Here is a 21136-nt window from a genome sequence, read left to right on the forward strand (position 1 = left end):
TCTTCATTATTACTTATCTAGGAAGCTGTCAGCTGTTGGTAATTCAACATATTTAATGTTTTTGGAACGCCCTCTAGTGGACAGGAAGTAAAACAACCACATTGCCGATAATGGCATTGGCAACATATAAGCCTGTGTAGTGCAGTTAATATTAATTAATTAATAGGCTGAATTTGAGAATTAAATAATGAAATATGATTTCAAGTTCATATTCAAATCTGAATAGTATTATAGAGGAAAATTCAAATTGATTTATTGAGTTTTGATTCATCAACCACATGATGATAGACAATTTGATGGAAAAAAATGTCTTTAATTCTTTCATGGAATTTGGGGAGAAAATTCAATTTAAACTGATCTATGACATCATCAATGACAGTAATGTACCAGAACAGCAGCAGACTGATGAGCTCAGTGTCAGTAAATCAGCTGCTGAATGCACCAAGATATCTGTATGAGAGAAACCTCCACGTGTGCTGCTTCAGGAGTCCTCTGGGCCGACCACCAAGCAGCCTGAAAGGACTCCTTCTTCAGCTCCACAGCTTTCTGAGCCGCTGGTTTCCACCAGCAGGTTCTTTGGTTGCCACCATAGCAGGCACCAAAAGTGGCCACAACTCTGAGCAGCTCAGTCGGGGGCTCGTCAGTATCTCCACCCCCACGTGGAGTCCTTCACCCTGAACACCTCCTTAGAAGGAGAGAGTCCAGCCCCGATGGTTTTTACATCTTACAGCTCTGTTTCTAAACACAGCTTTATTCTCAGGAAGATAAGAGAGAATCCAAAGCTGTAACTTCTCTGTGTGGAGAGCAACGTTTGTGGAGTCTCTGAGCAGAAGGAACAGAATAGAGGATCTGCAGATGATGATGTGTTTCTGCTTGAAAACATATTGAAAGTGTTGAACACTGGATAACAGTTGTTAGAGTGTATTCATGTAAATGTGATGTAACACTGCTGCAGGCTGTGGTGTTCTAAACGTGTTCTGGTGTTACAGTTTATTTCAATTTCTTTGGCTCATCTCTTGAAACTTTGTTAATATTCTCAGAACCTGATTTGTCTAAATAGCTTCCATGTTCCAACACAACACTATGGGCCCTAGTTTCGTGGCGGAGCCGGCGCAATGCAAGTTTCGACCCACGCAGCCTTGCGCACGGTCAGTTTGGTGGATCGCCTGCGCCAAGATGGGTGTGGCGGCGCAGCAGGGGGAGGCGTCACAGATTCAGCTTGGCGTAGCGGAAGTTCCGTGACAAAAAGCCTCGCCGAGACTGCGCTGAAAGCTCGCCAGCTCCGACCTGGTCTACTTTCGGCGCAAGGCGTGAATAAACTTCATTCATTCAATGCGAATCACAGCTGGCGCAGTGCAAGTTTGGCTGACGGCGCGCAGTGCGCACACGTCACCGAGACCTCACAGGCAGGTTTCCACAGTTCCAGGCACATTTAAATGCAATAAATAATCACAACAAACACATGAATTTATATCTATATAGATTGTCCCGTCACATCTGATGTCAGATCAAAGGCGGATGGCACGCGTAACGGAAACTCAGCCTCTCGGACCAAACATCTCCTTCTCTCTCTCCTGTTTTTTATAATATCGGCATTGTTAATAGGCTCGTTCGGGATGGTCTTGGCTTGACTTGACTTGACTTATCACGCCGACGAGAGATGCAGGTGTCTGAGGGGGCGGGCTCTAAAAGAGACGGCAGCCAAACGCCGTCAAGTCGGACAACAAAGTCAACGTGACTATGGTGCTCAAGCGATAGAACACAGCAGCAAACCAAAGAGGATGTGTTGTGTGTGTGTGTGTGTGTAATATATAAATATATAAATATAAATAAATAAATATATATATATTACATACACACACACGCACGCAAGGCAACATGTGGAAGGCATTCTTTTTTCCAGTATATTTGTATTATCATTCTATGTTTGTATTAACCAGACCTCACATATAATAGGCCGACTCACAACACAATGCACGGAACTTTAGATCAAGCCATGAGATCAATGCGACCAAAATAAAAAGTATCATTTCACCACAAGGTGGCCGCCGAGTGCGGACCTGAACACACGTCATTGAACTTTTAACCAATGAGAACCATTCCGCTGTAGCGGAGGTGTGGACAAGCCGGTTGCAGCCACCGTTCACCGCGCTGCCAAGCGCCGCAAGAAGCGCCTCTTAAAAACTTGTTCTCGCGATGTTTTGGGTCACGTGATATGGTCGCGACCCTGTGACGTCTTTGCAGTCGGCTGCTAAGTCGGACACAATTCTAGCCATCATGCATCGCTTCAACCCACAATACATCACGTTAGGTAGCGCGCTGCAGGCGGCTACATCAAGTCGAATTCGCCTATTATTATAATACGATGCGCGTGGTGGGAGCGGCGGCGGCTGCTTCTGTCATCGGGTTGTCAAGTGACGGAACTTGCACTGAACCTCCCCTAACGCATTAAAGGAGAGGAGAGGAGCTCATTTGATTGGTGAAGATCTGAATCGGCTGTATTAATCCCAGTCCACGCCTCGTCTCCTCCTCGTCTCCCACTCACGCCTTCTTCTCCTCCGTCTTTCACACTTGCGCCGGTGGGCGAGACGGGAGGTGTGCCTGCGCGAGCCTGCGCGGTGCACGAAACTTGCAAAGTCCAGGCGGACACACCCCGTCGGCGCGGCACAGGTGCGCTGAAAGCTGACTGCGCCTGGTCTACGAAACTAGGGCCCTATATCACTTCCTATAAGTGATAACACAAAATCCTCCTGTTACAGGCGATGAGCTTATTCCTGAGAGCAAACAGTGAACTGTATAGGGGTGGGCAATATGGCCCTTAAAGAATATCAGGATATTTCAGGGTATTTAGGCGATAACGATGTATTTGACGATATGACAAAATACGGAAAAATAGGTTGATATTCATTTCAAGAACATATAATTCACCTTGAAATATTCACTTAATACTAAAACAAATATACATTTCTCAGTTAAGTTGTAGTTTAGTCAGTAGTCTAGTTTGTAAACAGCCTTAACTCTCTGAAACCCACATAGAGAACTCTCCGTCTTTTCATGCTTTTGCGTTTTGCCCTATACAATTGTCATTTCTTACAGCATCATCAAGTTATACACATCCCCAGAATCAGCACAACATCAGCTAACTGTGTGTATTTCTCAATGAATACTTCCATACACTATAATAGGGGATTTTAGCCCATGAATTAAAAATAAATACAAAACAGACCTTGCATTTTTACGGATTTTACGAAATAAAGCACTGCAAGCCATTACAATGAAAGGAAAGCTCTATGTAGAAAGTTGCACACACTTGTTTGGATTGTTCCAGAAGTCATCTGAAGCTTCCAACTCCTTCTGTTTGTGAAATATGGAGATTCTTTTGGGTAGTGTCTATGAGCGTTTTTTTTTTTTTTTTGCCAGGAATTGTCCTTTCCTCTCCCTGCCCTAAATATGTGTGTATGTATATCGTGTACTACAACTACTCTTTGATAATCCTTTTCTCTGCTTTGAACTCCTCCGTGTCTCCCGTTTGGGCAAACACAACAGCTCACGGCCAAGCGTAAATTAGGTTTTCTGATTGGCTGTAAAAGCCGTTACGGGGGCCAATACGAGCGTCCGATGCATAAATGTAACTCTATAAGTCACTAGCAAGATGGCGGATGAGAACTGATCGATATACAAAATGGAGAAATGCGCCACGGAGACATCTAGTCACATCTTTTACAAATTTATGCATTCGTTTTGTTGTCAGAGATAACGGCTCACATGGATGTTTAGCCCCGTTTCTCTAGTTTAAGAGGAAAAAACAGCATGTTTCTAGAAGTAGCTCCTTTTTTGGGAATCATTTCTTCTGAAGTGTTGCTTTCAGCCATGTTTGCTTTCACTCATGCTTGTTGAATGATGCTGCGCTGCATCACACATGTGAGCGTACGTAAGCAGCATAAGAGTATTCACGCCAACCAATCAGAATGTCACTATATGATTTTTCTACCATGTAAAAAAATCAAGCAGTATTATCGTGAACAATATGATATGGCCCAACCCTAATACTGTAGCCTATATACAAATATTTCAATTCATTAATCAATGCAGCTGCATTTGAACACATCACAGCGTAGCGGTCTGTGGTCTCCCGTTGTCACGATTCGGGCTTGGAAACAGGAGGTGAGGACCCAAATGCAGTTGAAAAAAGGATTTATTTAAATTATTAACTAAATACAAAACCAAGCTAAGACTAAAACAAAGTATCAAACAAAGAAAACCACAAGGGCAAAAACGGTCATCAACGAAACACTTACGAACAAAACCAAAACATGAAGGGACACGGGAGGCAGGACCAGGGTGCGAGTTACGGGGGAGCAGGGGGAGCCATGGCTCCCCTGGTGGCCACCTGAGCTCCCCTGGAAACATGATTTGTGAAATTTGGGGGGAGCTCTAAAATATTGATATGATTGCCAAATTAATTATATTTTGGCCATGGTTTTCCCTCAAAGGTGTAAAATAAGAGAAATAAAATTGTATTTTTAATTTGTGATTCATGAAAAAAGTGTTGCCTGCTTGCACGTCGGAGGCGCTTGAAGCGTGGGGGCGCTGCCTGCACCGGACACCGTGGTATGGACGAATAAACCTGACGTGGTGCAACATGCAGGGGGTGACAGCGACAGCAACATCGACAATGAACCAACAAGAGACAGGGGAAACACACAGACTATATACACAGGGAGGCAGGGAGCTGATGAGGAACAGGTGAAACACATCAGGGCAGGCATGGTAATCAACACGAGAGGGTGGGGGAGTCAAGACAGCGGAAACAACAAGGACCAGGAAGTACGAGACAGGAAATGACACTGAGGACAAAATAAAACAGGAAATCAAAACCAAGGAAACAGAACATGACAAAACACAAATCATGACACCCGTGGGATAGTATCTTACGTCTCATACAGAGACCGAACAACAACAAGGTCTCTGCCATATTTATGCCGAGACGACGTTATGTTCAGTGTTTACGTAGCAGCTACGGTGTTAGCCTAGCTTAGCTCTGAGCGAGCCGAATGCAAAAACAGGTATTTGTAAAGTTATTTTGTATCGTCTTAACGGACAGACTTAATAAACCATGACTTCAGACTTTTTACTAATCGTCATTACTTCGGCATACTCTTTGGGCCCTAGTTTCGTAGACCAGGCGCAGTCAGCTCTCAGCGCACCTGCGCCACGCCGACGGGGTGTGTCCGCCTGGACTTTGCAAGTTTCGTGCACCGCGCAGGCTCGGGCAGGCACACCTCCCGTCTCGCCCACCGGCGCAAGTGGGAAAGAGGGAGGAGAAGAAGGCGTGAGTGGGAGACGAGGAGGAGACGAGTCGTGGACTGGGATTAATACAGCCGATTCAGATCTTCACCAATCAAATGAGCTCCTCTCCTCTCCTTTAATGCGTTAGGGGAGGTTCAGTGCAAGTTCCCTCACTTGACAACCCGATGACAGAAGCAGCCGCCGCCGCTCCCACCACGCGCATCACGCGCTGTGCGCGCGTATCATAATAATAACAATGCCCATATTATAAAAAACAGGAGAGAGAGAGGGAGATGTTTTGGTCCCAGAGGCTGAGTTTCCATTACGCGTGCCATCCGCCTTTGATCTGACGCCAGATGTGACGGGACAATCTATATAGATATAAATTCACGTGTTGATTCAATTAGTTGCATTAAATAGTGTTTGTTGTGATTATTTATTGCATTTAAATGTGCCTGGAACTGTGGAAACCTGCCTGTGAGGTCTTGGTGACGTGTGCGCACTGCGCGCCGTCAGCCAAACTGCCACTCCGCCAGCTGTGATTCGCATTGAATGAATGGACTTCATTTACGCCTTGCGCCGAAAGTAGACCAGGTTGGAGCTGGCGAGCTTTCAGCGCAGTCTCGGCGAGGCTTTTTGTCACGAAACTTTCGCTACGCCAAGCTGAATCTGTGACGCCTCCCCCTGCTGCGCCGCCACACCCATGTTGGCGCAGGCGATCCACCAAACTGCCAAACTGACCGTGCGCAAGGCTGCGTGGGTCGAAACTTGCATTGCGCCGGCTCCGCCACCCTGCGCCGCCCTGCGCTACGCCACGAAACTAGGGCCCTTTATCTCTTTAAATGGTAAATAAATCACAACGTGGTTCTTTGACAGCGGCCGCTGCTGTGAATGCAGCTCTATGAGACTCACCGATCCCCCTCTGGGTAAAGGTAGAAACTCAGACAGGACGCCGTTTAGTTTCCTGGTGTGTCTGGGACTTCTCAACATGTACAAAGCAGTACTAGTGTTTATTTCAGCCATGGATGATGAAACATTATCGGTGTAAATGCAGCGGGTGCCGTTGGGATTTCTCTCTCAGCCGTGTCTCTGTTATGTGTAACGCCACAGACTGTCCGGGCGCTGCATTTCAGAGTTCCACCTTTTGTGTTCCGTAAACAATACGGAATAAAAAAAATCTATTTTTTTACATTTGTGCATCGATTCAGAATCGTCTGCATCACAATGCATATAAGGATCGATTTCCCCCCACCCCTATGGACTATTGTGTATGTGATGACTTACACCATGAAATAATTCATACATGTTTTGAAGAGAACAACTATTCAACTGAGAAGCAACATAATCAGTTTTGATCAGCAAGATATGTTCAATCAATAATTGTGCAAATTGTAGATATTGGTACTCATTTGCATATATGTCCTAAATCATTTGCAATTTATTCAAAAGAATGAGAAATGATAATCTGTTGTGAAGCAGTGGCCAGTGGTTTGGAGGTTTACACATGTTGTTTAGAAAATATTCATTATCTTTAGAGAATTGTGGCAAAGCAGTTGAGAAAAACTGTAAATGATGAACTGATGGTGGAATTGTTTTGAGTCCAGTTTGAATCACTGAATAGTTTCATGACATCTTTTTCTCTGGTGTCTGGTGTCTTTTCTCTCTCTCTATTTGATCTTCTATCATCTCTCCAGACTCTGTCAGGCTGCTGAATGGGACTAGTCTGTGCTCAGGCAGACTGGAGGTGAAGTCCAACCAGTCCAACCAGTGGTGGTCCTCAGTGTGTGAAGCTGACTTTGACCAGCAGGATGCAGAGGTGGTCTGTAGGGAGCTTGGCTGTGGGGCTCCTTCAGTCCTCCAGGGGGCGCTCTATGGAGACGTGGGGGCTCCAACGTGGACCAAAGAGTTCCAGTGTGGAGGCCATGAGTCTGCTCTCCTGGACTGTAGAAGCTCAGGCTCAGATAGAAACACCTGCTCACCTGGCAAAGCTGTTGGACTCACCTGCTCAGGTAGAAGAGGAGCTGCAGCTTTGATCTGGTTCATTTCTGTTCTCATCAAACTCACTTTGCTCTTTGACTGACGACTCTCTTCTTTCTGTTCAGAGCCTGTCAGGTTGGTGGGAGGAGCCAGTCGCTGTGCTGGAACACTGGAGGTGAGACATCAGGGAGACTGGAGACCAGTGGATTACGATGACTGGACCCTGAAGGAAGCAGCTGTTTTCTGTAGAGAGCTGGACTGTGGCTCTGCTGTTTCTGTAGGACTGAGAGAGGAGTCCTCAAGAAGACCTGTGTGGGGGATCTGGTCTGACTGTGTTCATTCTGGATCCACTCTGAGGGAGTGTGCAACATCATTCTCCTATTCCTCCATCCTGAATCTCACCTGCTCAGGTAAGCCCCTCAGTTATTTAATCTATGACATCATTTATGACTGAGATTTTCAAACTGGGCCCTATGATGGAATCACATATTTTGACAATGAAAATGTAATCAACTGTAAAATGCGGAATTTCATTGAATTTATAAAAATCTATGTTTTCTCTAATATATATATTTATATATATATATATATATATATATATATATATATATATATATATATATATAACATTATAAGCGTTTGTCAAAAGAAAAGAGAAAACACGTTGAGAGTCTCTCCTGTGTTTTAGTGTAATTAACAGACACCGCTTCATCCAGCGTCTCTCCTCTCTGTCTTTAACAGAGGGGCGGGGCTGACACACACACACACACACACACACACACACACACACACAGTGATTGATAGTCATGTTGAAGATGTTTATGATAAGTTTTTTCTGAGTTTTGTCATCAAATGACCCACAAGAATCCATGTGATGAGCAGCTCCAAACACAATCTGACGTTAGAAACACTGAGAAATTAACTGATTCACAACTGATAGTGAAACTTAAATAGCGGCGAGTGGATCGACAGACGCACTGACTTCAGACACGGTGAAAGTCCATCAATGATTGCTCACACATTTGCATATTTATGCACATGTTCATGGTCTCTGAATAACAAGGAATTATAATTCAAACTACTAGAATGTTTTAGGGCTGTTGGAACGAACTTCTGGAACCGAATATAATTTGAATAGTAAACAAATCAGTACTATTGGAATGTATACATGTATGTTATGAAATTATAATAATAATAGTAATACATTTTATTTACTTTACATTCAACAATCTCAAAGTGCTACAGAGCAGAATAGAAAAATAAAAAATAAAAGTAAAAAGAAAGATAAGTAATAAGTTAAGTTAAAAGGAGAACATATTGAAGACATTTAACAAAAAGCCTTGGAGAACAGGTAGGTTTTTAGGTCTTTTATAAAAACATCTGAAGTCTGTGGGGCCCTCAGGTGGTCAGGGAGGGCGTTCCACAACCTCGGAGCAGCCGAGGAAAAGGCCAGATCACCCATGGTGCGGAGCTTGGTTCTTGGGACTTGGAGGGTGTTTGAGGTACCAGAACGGAGGGTGCGTGAGGAGGTATGGGGGGTGAGGAGTTCCTTGAGGTATAGGGTGGCATGTCCGTGAATGCACTGGTGGGTGAGGAGGGAGACCTTGTACTCGATTCTGAGTGGGACAGGGAGCCAGTGAAGAGATTTCAGGATGGGGGTGATGTGATTGTGTTTGCGCACCCTCATCAGGATCCTGGCAGCACTGTACTGGATGTATTGCAGTCTTTGAATGCTCTTGCCAGAGATCCCGATGAGTAGGGCATTACAGTAATCAAGCCTGGAGGAGACAAAGGCATGGACGAGCTTCTCTGCATCTGCCAGGGTGAGTGATGGACGGAGTTTGGAAATGTTCCTGAATGATGTCTTACAGATGTGTTTGATGTGGGTGTCAAAAGAGTGTTGAGGATCTATTTTATCACCCAGGTTGGTGACAGATGTGGAAAGGGGGATGTTTTGGCCGGAGAAGGTGATACTGGTGATGGTGGATGAGCGTAGCTGATGTGGTGTGCCGACTAGGATGGCTTCTGTTTTGGAACTGTTCAGCTGAAGAAAGTTGAGCTTCATCCATGCCTCAATCTCCTCCAGGCAGGTGGTTAGTGTGGATGATGGCAGGGGAGCAGAAGAAGTGGGGGTTGTCCTTATGTAAAGCTGTGTATCATCAGCATAACAATGGAAGGATATTCCATGCCTGCTAATGACTTTGCCCAGGGGAAGCAGATAGAGGGTGAAGAGGGTGGGGCCCAGCACTGAGCCCTGAGGGACACCGCAGGTGATGTTGTGGGTGTATGATTTTGCTTTGCCCAGGACGATATGCTCGGTTCTGTCGGTTAGATATGAGGTGAACCAGTTGTGTGCATTTTCTGAGAGTCCAATGGTGTACTGCAGGCGGTGTAGGAGGATATTGTGGTCAACTGTATCAAAGGCAGCTGTTAGGTCCAGGAGGATTAATAGAGATGTGGAACCAGTATCTGCTTCCATCAGAAGGTCATTGGTCACCCTGACCAAGGCTGTTTCTGTGCTATGGCCAGGGCGGAATCCAGACTGAAACTTCTCAAAAAGGTTATTGCCTTTGAGATGATCTTGAAAGTTGTGCAGCAACTGTTTTTTCCAGGACCTTTGACAGAAATGGAAGATTGGAGATGGGCCTGTAATTGGAAAGGACTTCTGGATCCAGGGTGGGTTTTTTCAGTATTGGTCTGATAACAACAGGTGGGCGGCTTCATTCTTCTGATGACATCCTCCACCTCTTTCTGTGTGACATCGGAGAAGGTGCAGAGAGGCTGGACAATCTCAGATGGTGGGTCGGCAGTTGAGGAGGTGTGCACTACACAATTCTGAAGGCAGAATCAACATTCCTTACTGTTTGGGTGAGAGGTGGGTCACCAAAGTCCATTTTTTTTTGACGGCCAAAATTATTTTTCACTTTTTGGGTGCTCCTAGCACCATGATGAATGATCACATTTATTCTAAACAGCATTATTTGTTATATGTGGGACCTTTGCTCTTGCCAAAATGAATTTAAAGGGCAATGTACCACTGGTGGGGGTTTTATGGGGGTCCAAAAAAAACCCTGGGCAGAGGTGACTCTTTTGGAACCCCATATTTGGACCCCAAAATGACCATGTGGGCACTTGATGATCCTAAAGGGATTTATAAGAGATAAAGATACATATTGGTTCTTTCTTTTAATTAAATAAAACCTTTGACTATGAAGCATAATATGAATGTTATTCATCAAAATGCACCATTTTGGACTTTTTCCAGAAGTCTGTTATGTAGTTCAGATATTGGCTGTTTTCACATGGAATGACCCAGTTTATTTTCTTCAGAAGAATGGAAAACATGGAATTTGGGGAAAACATTTGATTATAATGGATTTCATGGGGGGGGGACAATATTTTTTTTATCTACAAAGGGGGGTCCCTGCAGAAAAAGGTTGGGAACCACTGATCTATGACATCATCAATGACAGTAATGTACCAGAACAGCAGCAGACTAACTCAGGGGTGACATTTTCTTTTTACAGGAAACTCACCTCTGCTCCTCAGAGGTTAACCGTATTAAGCGACCTTGGATAGGGCATTTATTTCATTCTAAATTCCCAGTAAGGGCGAGGGGCGCAGCAATCCTCATACATAAAAACGTTCCGTTTGAGTTGTCAAGCTCCATTGAAGACCCTAATGGTCGATTTGTAATTATTTCTGGTAGTCTATGTGGAATCCCTGTGGTAATGGCCTGTGTTTATGCACCTACATGGGATGATGATAAATTTATTACAAGCTTTTTTTCCTCCCTTCCTAAAGTTGATGACCATTACTTAATAATTGGTGGCGACTTCAATTTGATTCAAAACCCCTCCCTAGACAGATCCTCCTCTAATCCTCAGGTGTTGTCCAAGTCAGCTAAAGTCCTTGACACATATAGGACCAGTTTAGGTTTATTTGACCCGTGGAGAGCTAAATCCCATTCAGACAAAGCTTTTTCTTTTTTTTCACATGTCCATCATTCATATTCGCGGATAGATTTTTTTCTCCTGGATAATTATTTTTTACCAGAGGTCCACCCATGTGAGTACCATAGCATTGTTATTTCGGACCACGCCCCTGTATCTGTGGATATTAACTTTCCTAGTCGGGTCCCCCCCTCCAGACAGTGGAGACTTAACTCTTCTTTGCTAGCTCAAGCTTCCTTTAAAGACTTCCTTCATACGCAGATCTCCTTGTTCTTTGATACTAATGATTCTCCAGAGATCTCTAGATGTACTTTGTGGGAAACCTTTAAGGTGTTTATGCGTGGGCAAATTATTTCATATGTTTCATCCCTAAAGAAGGCAGAAAGGGTGGAGTTAGAGACACTCACCAAAGAGATATTTAAAATTGACAATTTGTATGCTACAACTCCAACCCCTGCTCTTTATAAAGAACGCCTTCAGCTTCAGTCTAAATTTGATTTATTGTCCACCAGCAAAACACAGAAGCAGTTATTCCTCGCTAAACAACGTTTCTTTGAGACTGGAGACAAAGCAGGAAGATTATTAGCGCATCAGGCACGTGCAGCCGCACTGTCCAGACTGATCCCCAAGATCAAACCCACGTCAGGTGAAGTTACCTCAGATCCTATCAAGATTAATAAGATATTTTGTTCTTTCTATTCTAACCTTTACTCTTCACAATGCCCTTCAGATGTTTGGGATGGAGACAACCCTCTGGATAGGATTGTTTTTCCTAAAATGGATGAGGATTTGTGTAGGGAGTTGGGAAATCCAATTTCGGCCAGGGAAGTACAGGAGGCGATTATGTCACTCCAGAATGGTAAAACCCCAGGCCCTGACGGGTTCACGGTTGAGTTTTTTAAACTATTTTCTGCTACCATTGCTCCAGCCCTCCAGAGAATGTATAATGAATCCTTTGCTGGGGGTCGCCTACCTTCCACCCTGTCGGAGGCCTCTATTTCTCTGTTGCTTAAGTGTGATAAAGATCCTCTTTTGTGCGGTAGTTACAGGCCCATTTCTCTCTTAAATGTTGACCTAAAGATCCTGTCAAAAATCCTAGCCCAACGCCTACAACAAGTCCTATCAAATATAATATCTACTGACCAAACAGGTTTCATGCTTGGAAGGCACTCATTTCATAACACAAGGAGGCTCTTGAATATCATTAGTGCTCCCAGCTTGAATATCCCGGAAGTGATTATCTCACTAGATGCAGAAAAGGCCTTCGACAGGGTGGAGTGGAGCTTCCTTTTTTTTGTTTTGCAGAAATTTGGCTTCCCCCCAGAATTTATATCTTGGATCAAATTGCTTTATGCCAACCCAGTCGCCTCCGTCCACACAAATGGACTCCAGTCCGCCCCATTTCCACTTTATCGTGGAACCAGACAGGGCTGCCCTCTTTCCCCCCTCCTATTTGCCATAGCTATTGAGCCTCTAGCCATCTGGCTACGTCAGGAGGGTGGGTTTGAGGGCATCACCAGAGCTGGTACAGTCCATAAATTATCTTTGTATGCCGATGACCTCCTTTTGTACATGTCTAATCCAGCTGCCTCTCTCCCTCTGGTTCTAAATATCTTAGACAGATTTGGGTTGTATTCAGGTTATAAGCTTAACCTCCAAAAGAGTGAACTTCTCCCCATCAATCATCTGGCCAGAAATATACCCCCCGATTTTTTCCCTTTCAAATATGCTACTGATGGATTTAAATATTTGGGGGTGCATGTTACTAATTCAATCAATCAACTTTTCTCCCAAAATTTTGCTCCTCTCTTTGAGAGGTGTAAACAAGACTTTGACAGATGGTCTGGTCTCCCTCTATCCTTAGTAGGTCGTGCTAGTTTAGTTAAAATGGTTGTTTTACCCAAATTTTTATATCTATTTTCACATATCCCTGTCCTAATTAAAAAGTAATTTTTTAGATCGCTTGATCAATTAATAAGCTCCTTCCTCTGGGGCAATAAAAACCCACGCATTAGAAGATCAGTCCTGCAGCTCCCAAAGGCTCTAGGTGGCTTAGCGTTGCCCAATTTCTTACACTATTACTGGTCCTGTAATGTTAATAAACTTTTATACTGGATTAACAACACAGCAGATGAAGAGCGCCCTGCTTGGGTAGATATGGAACTAGCATCCTCTAAACTTTCCCTTCACTCCCTGGCTTGCTCCCAACTCCCCTTGACTGCCTCCAATTTTACCTTAAACCCAGTAGTAAGTAACTCCTTTAGAATCTGGATTCAATTTAGGAAAAGCCTAGGCCTCCATAGAGCCTCAGACCTCTCCCCCATTGTAAACAATCACCTATTTCTGCCCTCCTGCACCGACTTGGCTTTTAGGACTTGGTTTGACAAAGGGATAACTAAATTCAGGGACCTTTACAACCAAGGGACCTTTATGTCCTTTTCTGAGCTCTCAACAAAATTTGACCTGCCTAAATCCCACCTTTTTCGTTTTTTCCAGGCAAGGCATTTTATTCAGAACCAGAACCCCAAATTTCCTAGTCGCCCCCCTGAAACTTTGGTTGATTCATTACTGGCTCTTGATCCTAAACAAAAGCGGCTAATTTCTAATATTTACGGTCTCATTAATTCTGCTATTGACACCCCAGCTTCCGGTCCCAAAGAGTCATGGGAGCAAGAGCTTGGGACCACTTTGCCCGATGAGTATTGGCAACAAGTTTTACGGTTGGTTCACTCCTCTTCAATCTGTGCAAGACACGGCCTCCTACAATGTAAAGTTGTGCACAAAGCTCATTACACCAATTTGAGGCTATCTCGGATTGATCCCAATGTAACTGATTCATGCAATAGGTGCAAACAATCTCCAGCTGACCATTCCCATATGTTTTGGTTCTGTCCCAAGCTTGCCATTTTTTGGTCTGAAATCTTTAATACTCTTAGCACAGCATATAACACTACTATATCTCCTGATCCTCTCTTGGGCCTATTTGGTTCCCCCCTGCAGCCTCTTGCCTCTAAAGTTTTCCGTACCGTTGTTCCCTTTGCCACCCTGTTGGCTAGGCGACTCATACTTCTTAATTGGAAACACCCTCAACCTCCATCTCATAGTAGGTGGGTGAAAGAAGTGCTACTGTCCATTAAACTTGAAAAGCTTAGATTTTCCCTCAATGGTTCCTTAGGTCATTTTGAAAAGACTTGGAAACCTCTCTTAAATCATATTTAATCTTTGACTACTCTGCCTGATTGTGACGACTGAGCCCCCCCCCCCCCTATTTATTTATTTTAATTTCATTTATTTTATTGAATTATTGTCGAGTTTTTTTTTTTTTTCTTTTTTTTTTACATTTTAATTTCATTTACTTGCCTACCTTATCATTTTCCTTATTCATGTATTTGTTGTATGTACTCTGTACTGTTTACATGTTACTGGACTCATAGAACTGTTCACCTTTGAGTGGGTCGGGATTGTGGGAGGGGTAAAAAATGGGGAAAAATGTTGGAATGGAAGTCCTCTATGTCACGCTGTACTGATGTGTTGCTACCTGTGGAATTGCTTCCAATAAAGAAAGTTATAAAAAAAATAACAGCAGCAGACTGATGAGCTCAGTGTCAGTAAATCAGCTGCTGAATGCACCAAGATATCTGTATGAGAGAAACCTCCACGTGTGCTACTTCAGGAGTCCTCTGGGCCGACCACCAAGCAGCCTGAAAGGACTCCTTCTTCAGCTCCACAGCTTTCTGAGCCGCTGGTTTCCACCAGCAGGTTCTTTGGTTGCCACCATAGCAGGCACCAAAAGTGGCCACAACTCTGAGCAGCTCAGTCGGGGATTCGTCAGTATCTCCACCCCCACATGGAGGAGAGAGTCCAGCCCCGATGGCTTATACATCTTACAGCTCTGTTTCTAAACACAGCTTTATTCTCAGGAAGATAAGAGAGAATCCAAAGTTGTAACTTCTCTGTGTGGAGAGCAACGTTTGTGGAGTCTCTGAGCAGAAGGAACAGATTAGAGGATCTGCAGATGATGATGTGTTACGGCAGGCTGTGGTGTTCTAAACATGTTCTGGTGTTACAGTTTATTTCAATTTCTTTGGCTCATCTCTTGAAACTTTGTTAATATTCTCAGAACCTGATTTGTCTAAATAGCTTCCATGTTCCAACACAACACCATAACTCACCTGCAAAAGGTCAGAACTCACTCAAAACATTGAAGTCGTGCTTCAAAACAAAGTTAGTGTCTCATATAAAAAGTCTCTGCCCTCCAAATGAAAAGTTCCTTTGACCTCATGGAAACAATGGTGGTCAGAATGTTTAGATGTTTTTCAGGACGGCAGTGGAGCCTGGAAATGTTCCTTATATCCACATTTCAGGTTTGTCCTATTTCTTTAGTTGACCCTGAATATTTCCTCTACTAGAATGTTCTGTTTGTCCAGTGAACTGAACACTAAACTGAATACTATCCACATGCTGATTTCATCAGTACAAGTTTCTTTTACAGTATTACACACTGCACTCACGTTTCCATGGAAATTGTTCCTGTATTTTTATTCATGTAAAATGACTGTCTTGCCCTCCCGACACCACCTCGGGTCCTTCCTCCTCTTCCTCTTCCTCCAGCAGGCAGTTGCCCTGTTCATGATGTACCTGAGCAGGTTCCTCCATGTTCAGACATTGTGGTTATTCTGTTGTAGTCCAGCTCTATAAATATGTTTGGTAACAGCCGTACTCATGAATAGCACCTGTCAGCTGACTGGAGATGACGTGTGATTGGTTGATGTAAGATGGGACAAACTCGTCATTGGTTAGTGAAGTTCAACTTTCTCCTGACAGACAATTTACCAGTTAAGTGGACATTAGAAAATACTCCATACACTGTTTCCTCTATATGCGCGCCACTGCTGGTTTGTCTGCGCCACGGCAAAAAAAATAATAATAATAAATAAAAATCCTGGCTTAATTGGTTTGGAGTCACATTCAGACCGCTACCTTGAATTTAAAGTTGCTAGCAGGCAGCTAGGTAAACTTGGCAGTGCAATCTGAAGCTTCCTTGGACCCACCAGGCTACTTACAATCTAGAATCTTTGACAAAAAGAGAAACATCATGTTTCTCCGACACGCGAAACTAGTACTACGTTGCTATGTTGTTGCGATGTGCTTCTTTATCCTGATTGGATTATCTCCTGTGGCGGTAAACTCTTGGAACATCTGTATCTCGAGCTGTCAGCTGGCTCAGCTGTCATTCTGAAGTTATTGAAGTCCGATGATCCTCATCTAGGCCTGTCGCGATAAGCAATAAATCAATTAATCGCATGATAACTTTTAATGAGCTTGGTAACTTTGCCAGCCGTGATAATTAAATTTTTTCCTTGCGTCTCTCCACCAGAGAGACTGGATGGCAAGAGTTTTCTCTCCGGTGCGTCACTCTCGTCACGTGTCGTGTCAGTTACCTGTCAGCGCGCAGTCTCTGTGTGGGGAGGCGGACCCCTGGTGTAGCGTACAGCGTCGGTGCCCCGCAAGTAGCAAACACGCTAGTTGAGATTTGGCGTTTTAAAAAGATGGAACTGGTTTCAAAGCCAAAAGCGACATCTGGCGTGTCGAAACACTTTGGTTTCAAACAGCATGGCCGCGGTGAACCACTCAACCTGTATGAGCCGGTATGTCGCATTGTCGCACTGGTGCCCCCTGTGGCACAGCCTGCGACTCCTCCCAGTGTGGATGGCCCCAAAGATAGCGTTTCCTCAATCATCAGTGTCATGCCATGTCTCCCTATTGTCAGTAGTGAGAGTGTGCAGGTGTGTGTGTATGTTTGTGTGTGTGTGCGTGCGTGTGCGTGTGTGGAGTATGGAGGGTGGGAGGGAGGGGCTTTATTTGTAATTGTTTTTTCTATTTTCCTTTTTATGTGTGGCACTTTGTGTTACATGTCTATGTAGAAAAAGTGCTCTATAAATAAAGTGAAGTTGAAAGTTGAAGTTGAATTTGTTCGAAAACAATAGCAACTAAACGCGGCAATACAACAAACCTGCGTCTCCGCCTAAAGCATAACCATCTGATGCAGTTTTCCCAGATGGGGAAAAAAATACTACAGATGGGACATCCCTATCTTCCCAACAGTCCACCATCACACTGGCCTTTAGTCGACAACAAAGTACAAACAGGACAGTGCAAAATGGTGCGCACTCACAGGCTGTGTAGTTTGCTAAATCGCTAAAGAGATGCCGCCGTTTAGTATCGTTCAAACAGTTAAACTATACAGGGAACGGAGGCGCAGTGTCCGTAGACAGGGTGTTACCTGTTACACAGACTGTCTGTAACGTGTGGCTGCTGCCAGCTTCATTGTGTGCATGTTAGTTAACATCCAATTTATTTATTGTTTTGGTTGTGTGTTTTTATTCAAGTGCATTTTTTGTTAAAATAGATTGAGAGTCCATTTTATTTATTGGTTTTGTTTGTTTTGTTTATTTATTTTGGATATTTTAAATGTTTTCCAGTTCTCATGTTAAATATTCTTCAGATATAAACATTTTAATCTTTGAAAGGGTGTACTTGCATTATTATGCCATTATCATTATATCAGTTGAAAATGGTCTCAAAACAGCAATATTATCGCTTATTTCAATAATTTCTGGGACAATTAATCGGCCAGCAAAATATGTTATTGTGACAGGCCTATCCAGCATCCACCAAGAAACAAATTTCTGATGCATGTATTCCTATGGCGAGATCGAAATTGTGCGTTTGAATTGTGCCATAAATTTCACATGTTGTTTGTGGTTTTTAAAGATAATTTTTCATGGGAAAAAAAAAACTCCGTTTGATAATGGTAGCTTTTGTGTGAGGCCGCTTTGTGAACTACAGCTCATCGCTGCTCTTGGCGTGAATGATATCTGTCAGTTTAAGCCAGCGATTCCTCGTCATCTCATCGGACGGGAACCGAAAGCGTGAACAGCCGTACCTGCTGGAATGGAACATTCAGGAACAAAACACACCGGCATCTTCGTTTGAGCGGCATTGAATGGCTGTGAGAAAGGGCGATGACGTGACGTCACATATGCCACGTGTTTCTCATTGGGTTTCTCCGCAGCCTTAAAACTGAACAATTAATATAAACAGTCAAACTCCTGACGTGAACAATTATCATTTAAATCCACAAACAACATTAACATCTAATTCGGGGCATATAACGACTGGGACCAGCAAATAATAATTTTAGCTCCATTAATAGAGCTTAATTACAAGCCATTTTCCAGAAAAGCAATGTTGACAGCAATGATCTTTCTTACATTTACCACAATGACCCCGGACCCCGCTAGCGTTACAAACTCAGAGCACCACTGCCATGAAAAGATCTAGGGAAAACACTGCTCTATACATAATGATATTCATGGTATATATGCCGACACATTTAGACAGTTGAACGGACTATTGTACATGTGATGACTCACACCATGAAAGAATTCATACATGTTTTGAAGAGAACAACTATTCAACTGAGAAGCAACATAATCAGTTTTGATCAGCAAGATATGTTCAATCATTAATTGTGCAAATTGTAGATAATTGTACTCATTTGCATATATGTGCTAAAATATTTGCAAATTATTTAAAAGAATGAGAAATGATAATCTGTTGTGAAGCAGTGGCCAGTGGTTTGGAGGTTTACACATGTTGTTTAGAAAATATTCATTATCTTTTGAGAATTGTGGCAAAGCAATTGAGAAAAACTGTAAATGATGAACTGATGGTGGAATTGTTTTGAGTCCAGTTTGAATCACTGAATAGTTTCATGACATCTTTTTCTCCGGTGTCTGGTGTCTTTTCTCTCTCTCTATTTGATCTTCTATCATCTCTCCAGACTCTGTCAGGCTGCTGAATGGGACTAGTCTGTGCTCAGGCAGACTGGAGGTGAAGTCCAACCAGTCCAACCAGTGGTGGTCCTCAGTGTGTGAAGCTGACTTTGACCAGCAGGATGCAGAGGTGGTCTGTAGGGAGCTTGGCTGTGGGGCTCCTTCAGTCCTCCAGGGGGCGCTCTATGGAGACGTGGGGGCTCCAACGTGGACCAAAGAGTTCCAGTGTGGAGGCCATGAGTCTGCTCTCCTGGACTGTAGAAGCTCAGGCTCAGATAGAAACACCTGCTCACCTGGCAAAGCTGTTGGACTCACCTGCTCAGGTAGAAGAGGAGCTGCAGCTTTGATCTGGTTCATTTCTGTTCTCATCAAACTCACTTTGCTCTTTGACTGACGACTCTCTTCTTTCTGTTCAGAGCCTGATGATGTCAGGTTGGTGGGAGGAGCCAGTCGCTGTGCTGGAACACTGGAGGTGAGACATCAGGGAGACTGGAGACCAGTGGTTGGCAAGGACTGGTCCCTGAAGGAAGCAGCTGTTGTCTGTAGAGAGCTGGACTGTGGCTCTGCTGTTTCTGTAAGATGGAGAGAGGAGTCCTCAGTCAGACCTGTGTGGAGGATCTGGTCTGACTGTGTTCATTCTGGATCCACTCTGAGGGAGTGTGCAACATCAGATTCCTCTTCTTTCATCCTGAATCTCACCTGCTCAGGTAAGCCCCTCAGTGACATCATCTATGACATCATCTATGACAGCAGTGTTCCCAGTATGTTCCTTCCTCTGTCCCAGTGACAGTCAGTGGTTTCCACTGGACTGAACTGTAAAGTTCTCCAGGACAATGACGTCCTAGAATATAGAGAAGTGGGCTGGTTTCTGGAAGCTTCAGACCCTCCATAGACTGCTGAGATTCACCTGGCAGGACACACCTGTCTGTCTGTCTGTCTGTCTGTCTGTCTGTCTGTCTGTCTGTCTGTCAGACCTGTGACATCACTTCCTGTTTTAAGGGTCCATCTTGTTGAACGGAGGGTAAATGTGACCTTTCATCTCTCGTCCCTCATTTCCATCTAAAGTCTTACCAAACTCCTTTCAGTAGAGAACTACAAACAGGAAGTAGGACCATATAACAGCTGTGCTCAGGTCATTTCACTGGCTTCCAGTCCATTTTAGAATTGATTTGTTCATGTTTTTTTTAATACTTTATTTTTTAAGTCACCACGTGTTTGTACATTTGCATACACATGGAAAGGAAAAAAGGAAGAACAACATGGACAGCATAACACTAAGAGCAACATAAACAAACATGCAATAAATAAGTAAATACAAGTTTTAAAAAAGAAAATAATTACAACAGGCAAATAGGATAACCACAACTATGACATCCACCTTAAAATTAAATTAATTGTAGTAGGTTGACCACTTGGCCCAGCTTATTTCATACAATCTGAGGTTACCCCTCATTTTATATGTTATGTACTCCATTTCATGTACCTGTTGAATGGTGTCCCTCCATTTTTATATTGTGGGCAGGGATTTCTGAAGCCAGTTTCTGGTCATTTGTTTTCAAGCAGTTATACGCAGCGCTCTGAGCAAGTACTTATCTTTTTCCTCGTGGGGTGTGTCTAGGGTCCTTCCCAGTAGCATATAGTCTGTATTTAGTTGAACAGCACATCTTAAAATATGACTGATTTCTTTCTGTACCTTTTCCCAGAATATTTGTAAAACAGGACATGACCAGAATATATGTTGAACATTAGCGTATGGTTCCCCAGCAGCTTGATGATATTTTACTATTATAGCTAGCTTGCTGCACCGGTGTTTTTCCATGCATATTCCCTCCAATACGGCGATACAGTCGTTGCATGAACATTCTGATTCATTTCCTTCCAACTCTCCTCTGATAGGCCTATATTCAATTCTTCCCATTTCAATTTTGCCTTTGTATCTTCATATTTACAGTTATTTTCCAAAATAGTATATACAGCCGAGATTTGATGTGGAACTTTAGTTTTATCATATTTCTTTATCAAAAATTGCACCAGTGGATTTAAGTCTCTGCTGGTCTCATTTTTTATTTCACTATTTTG

The 21136-nt window shown here is 43.4% G+C and overlaps 1 protein-coding gene across 1 annotated transcript in view; it reads left to right on the top strand.

Annotated features, from left to right (window-relative positions):
- The window catches only part of LOC311010067 (scavenger receptor cysteine-rich type 1 protein M130-like), a gene marked incomplete at both ends in the record, with an annotated part of 38587 nt that extends 17816 nt beyond the window's left edge, over positions 1-20771 (top strand). Inside the window, 4 exons of the mRNA XM_084004548.1 lie at positions 6984-7298; positions 7392-7676; positions 19066-19380; positions 20761-20771. Of these exons, the coding sequence (XP_083860674.1) occupies positions 6984-7298; positions 7392-7676; positions 19066-19380; positions 20761-20771 (926 nt within the window). The remainder of the gene's footprint in view (positions 1-6983; positions 7299-7391; positions 7677-19065; positions 19381-20760) is intronic.
- Positions 20772-21136: the final 365 nt, after the last annotated feature.

This window comes from Eutrigla gurnardus (assembly GCF_963514095.1).
Source record: "Eutrigla gurnardus genome assembly, chromosome: 24".
In the NCBI taxonomy this organism is placed as follows: domain Eukaryota; kingdom Metazoa; phylum Chordata; class Actinopteri; order Perciformes; family Triglidae; genus Eutrigla; species Eutrigla gurnardus.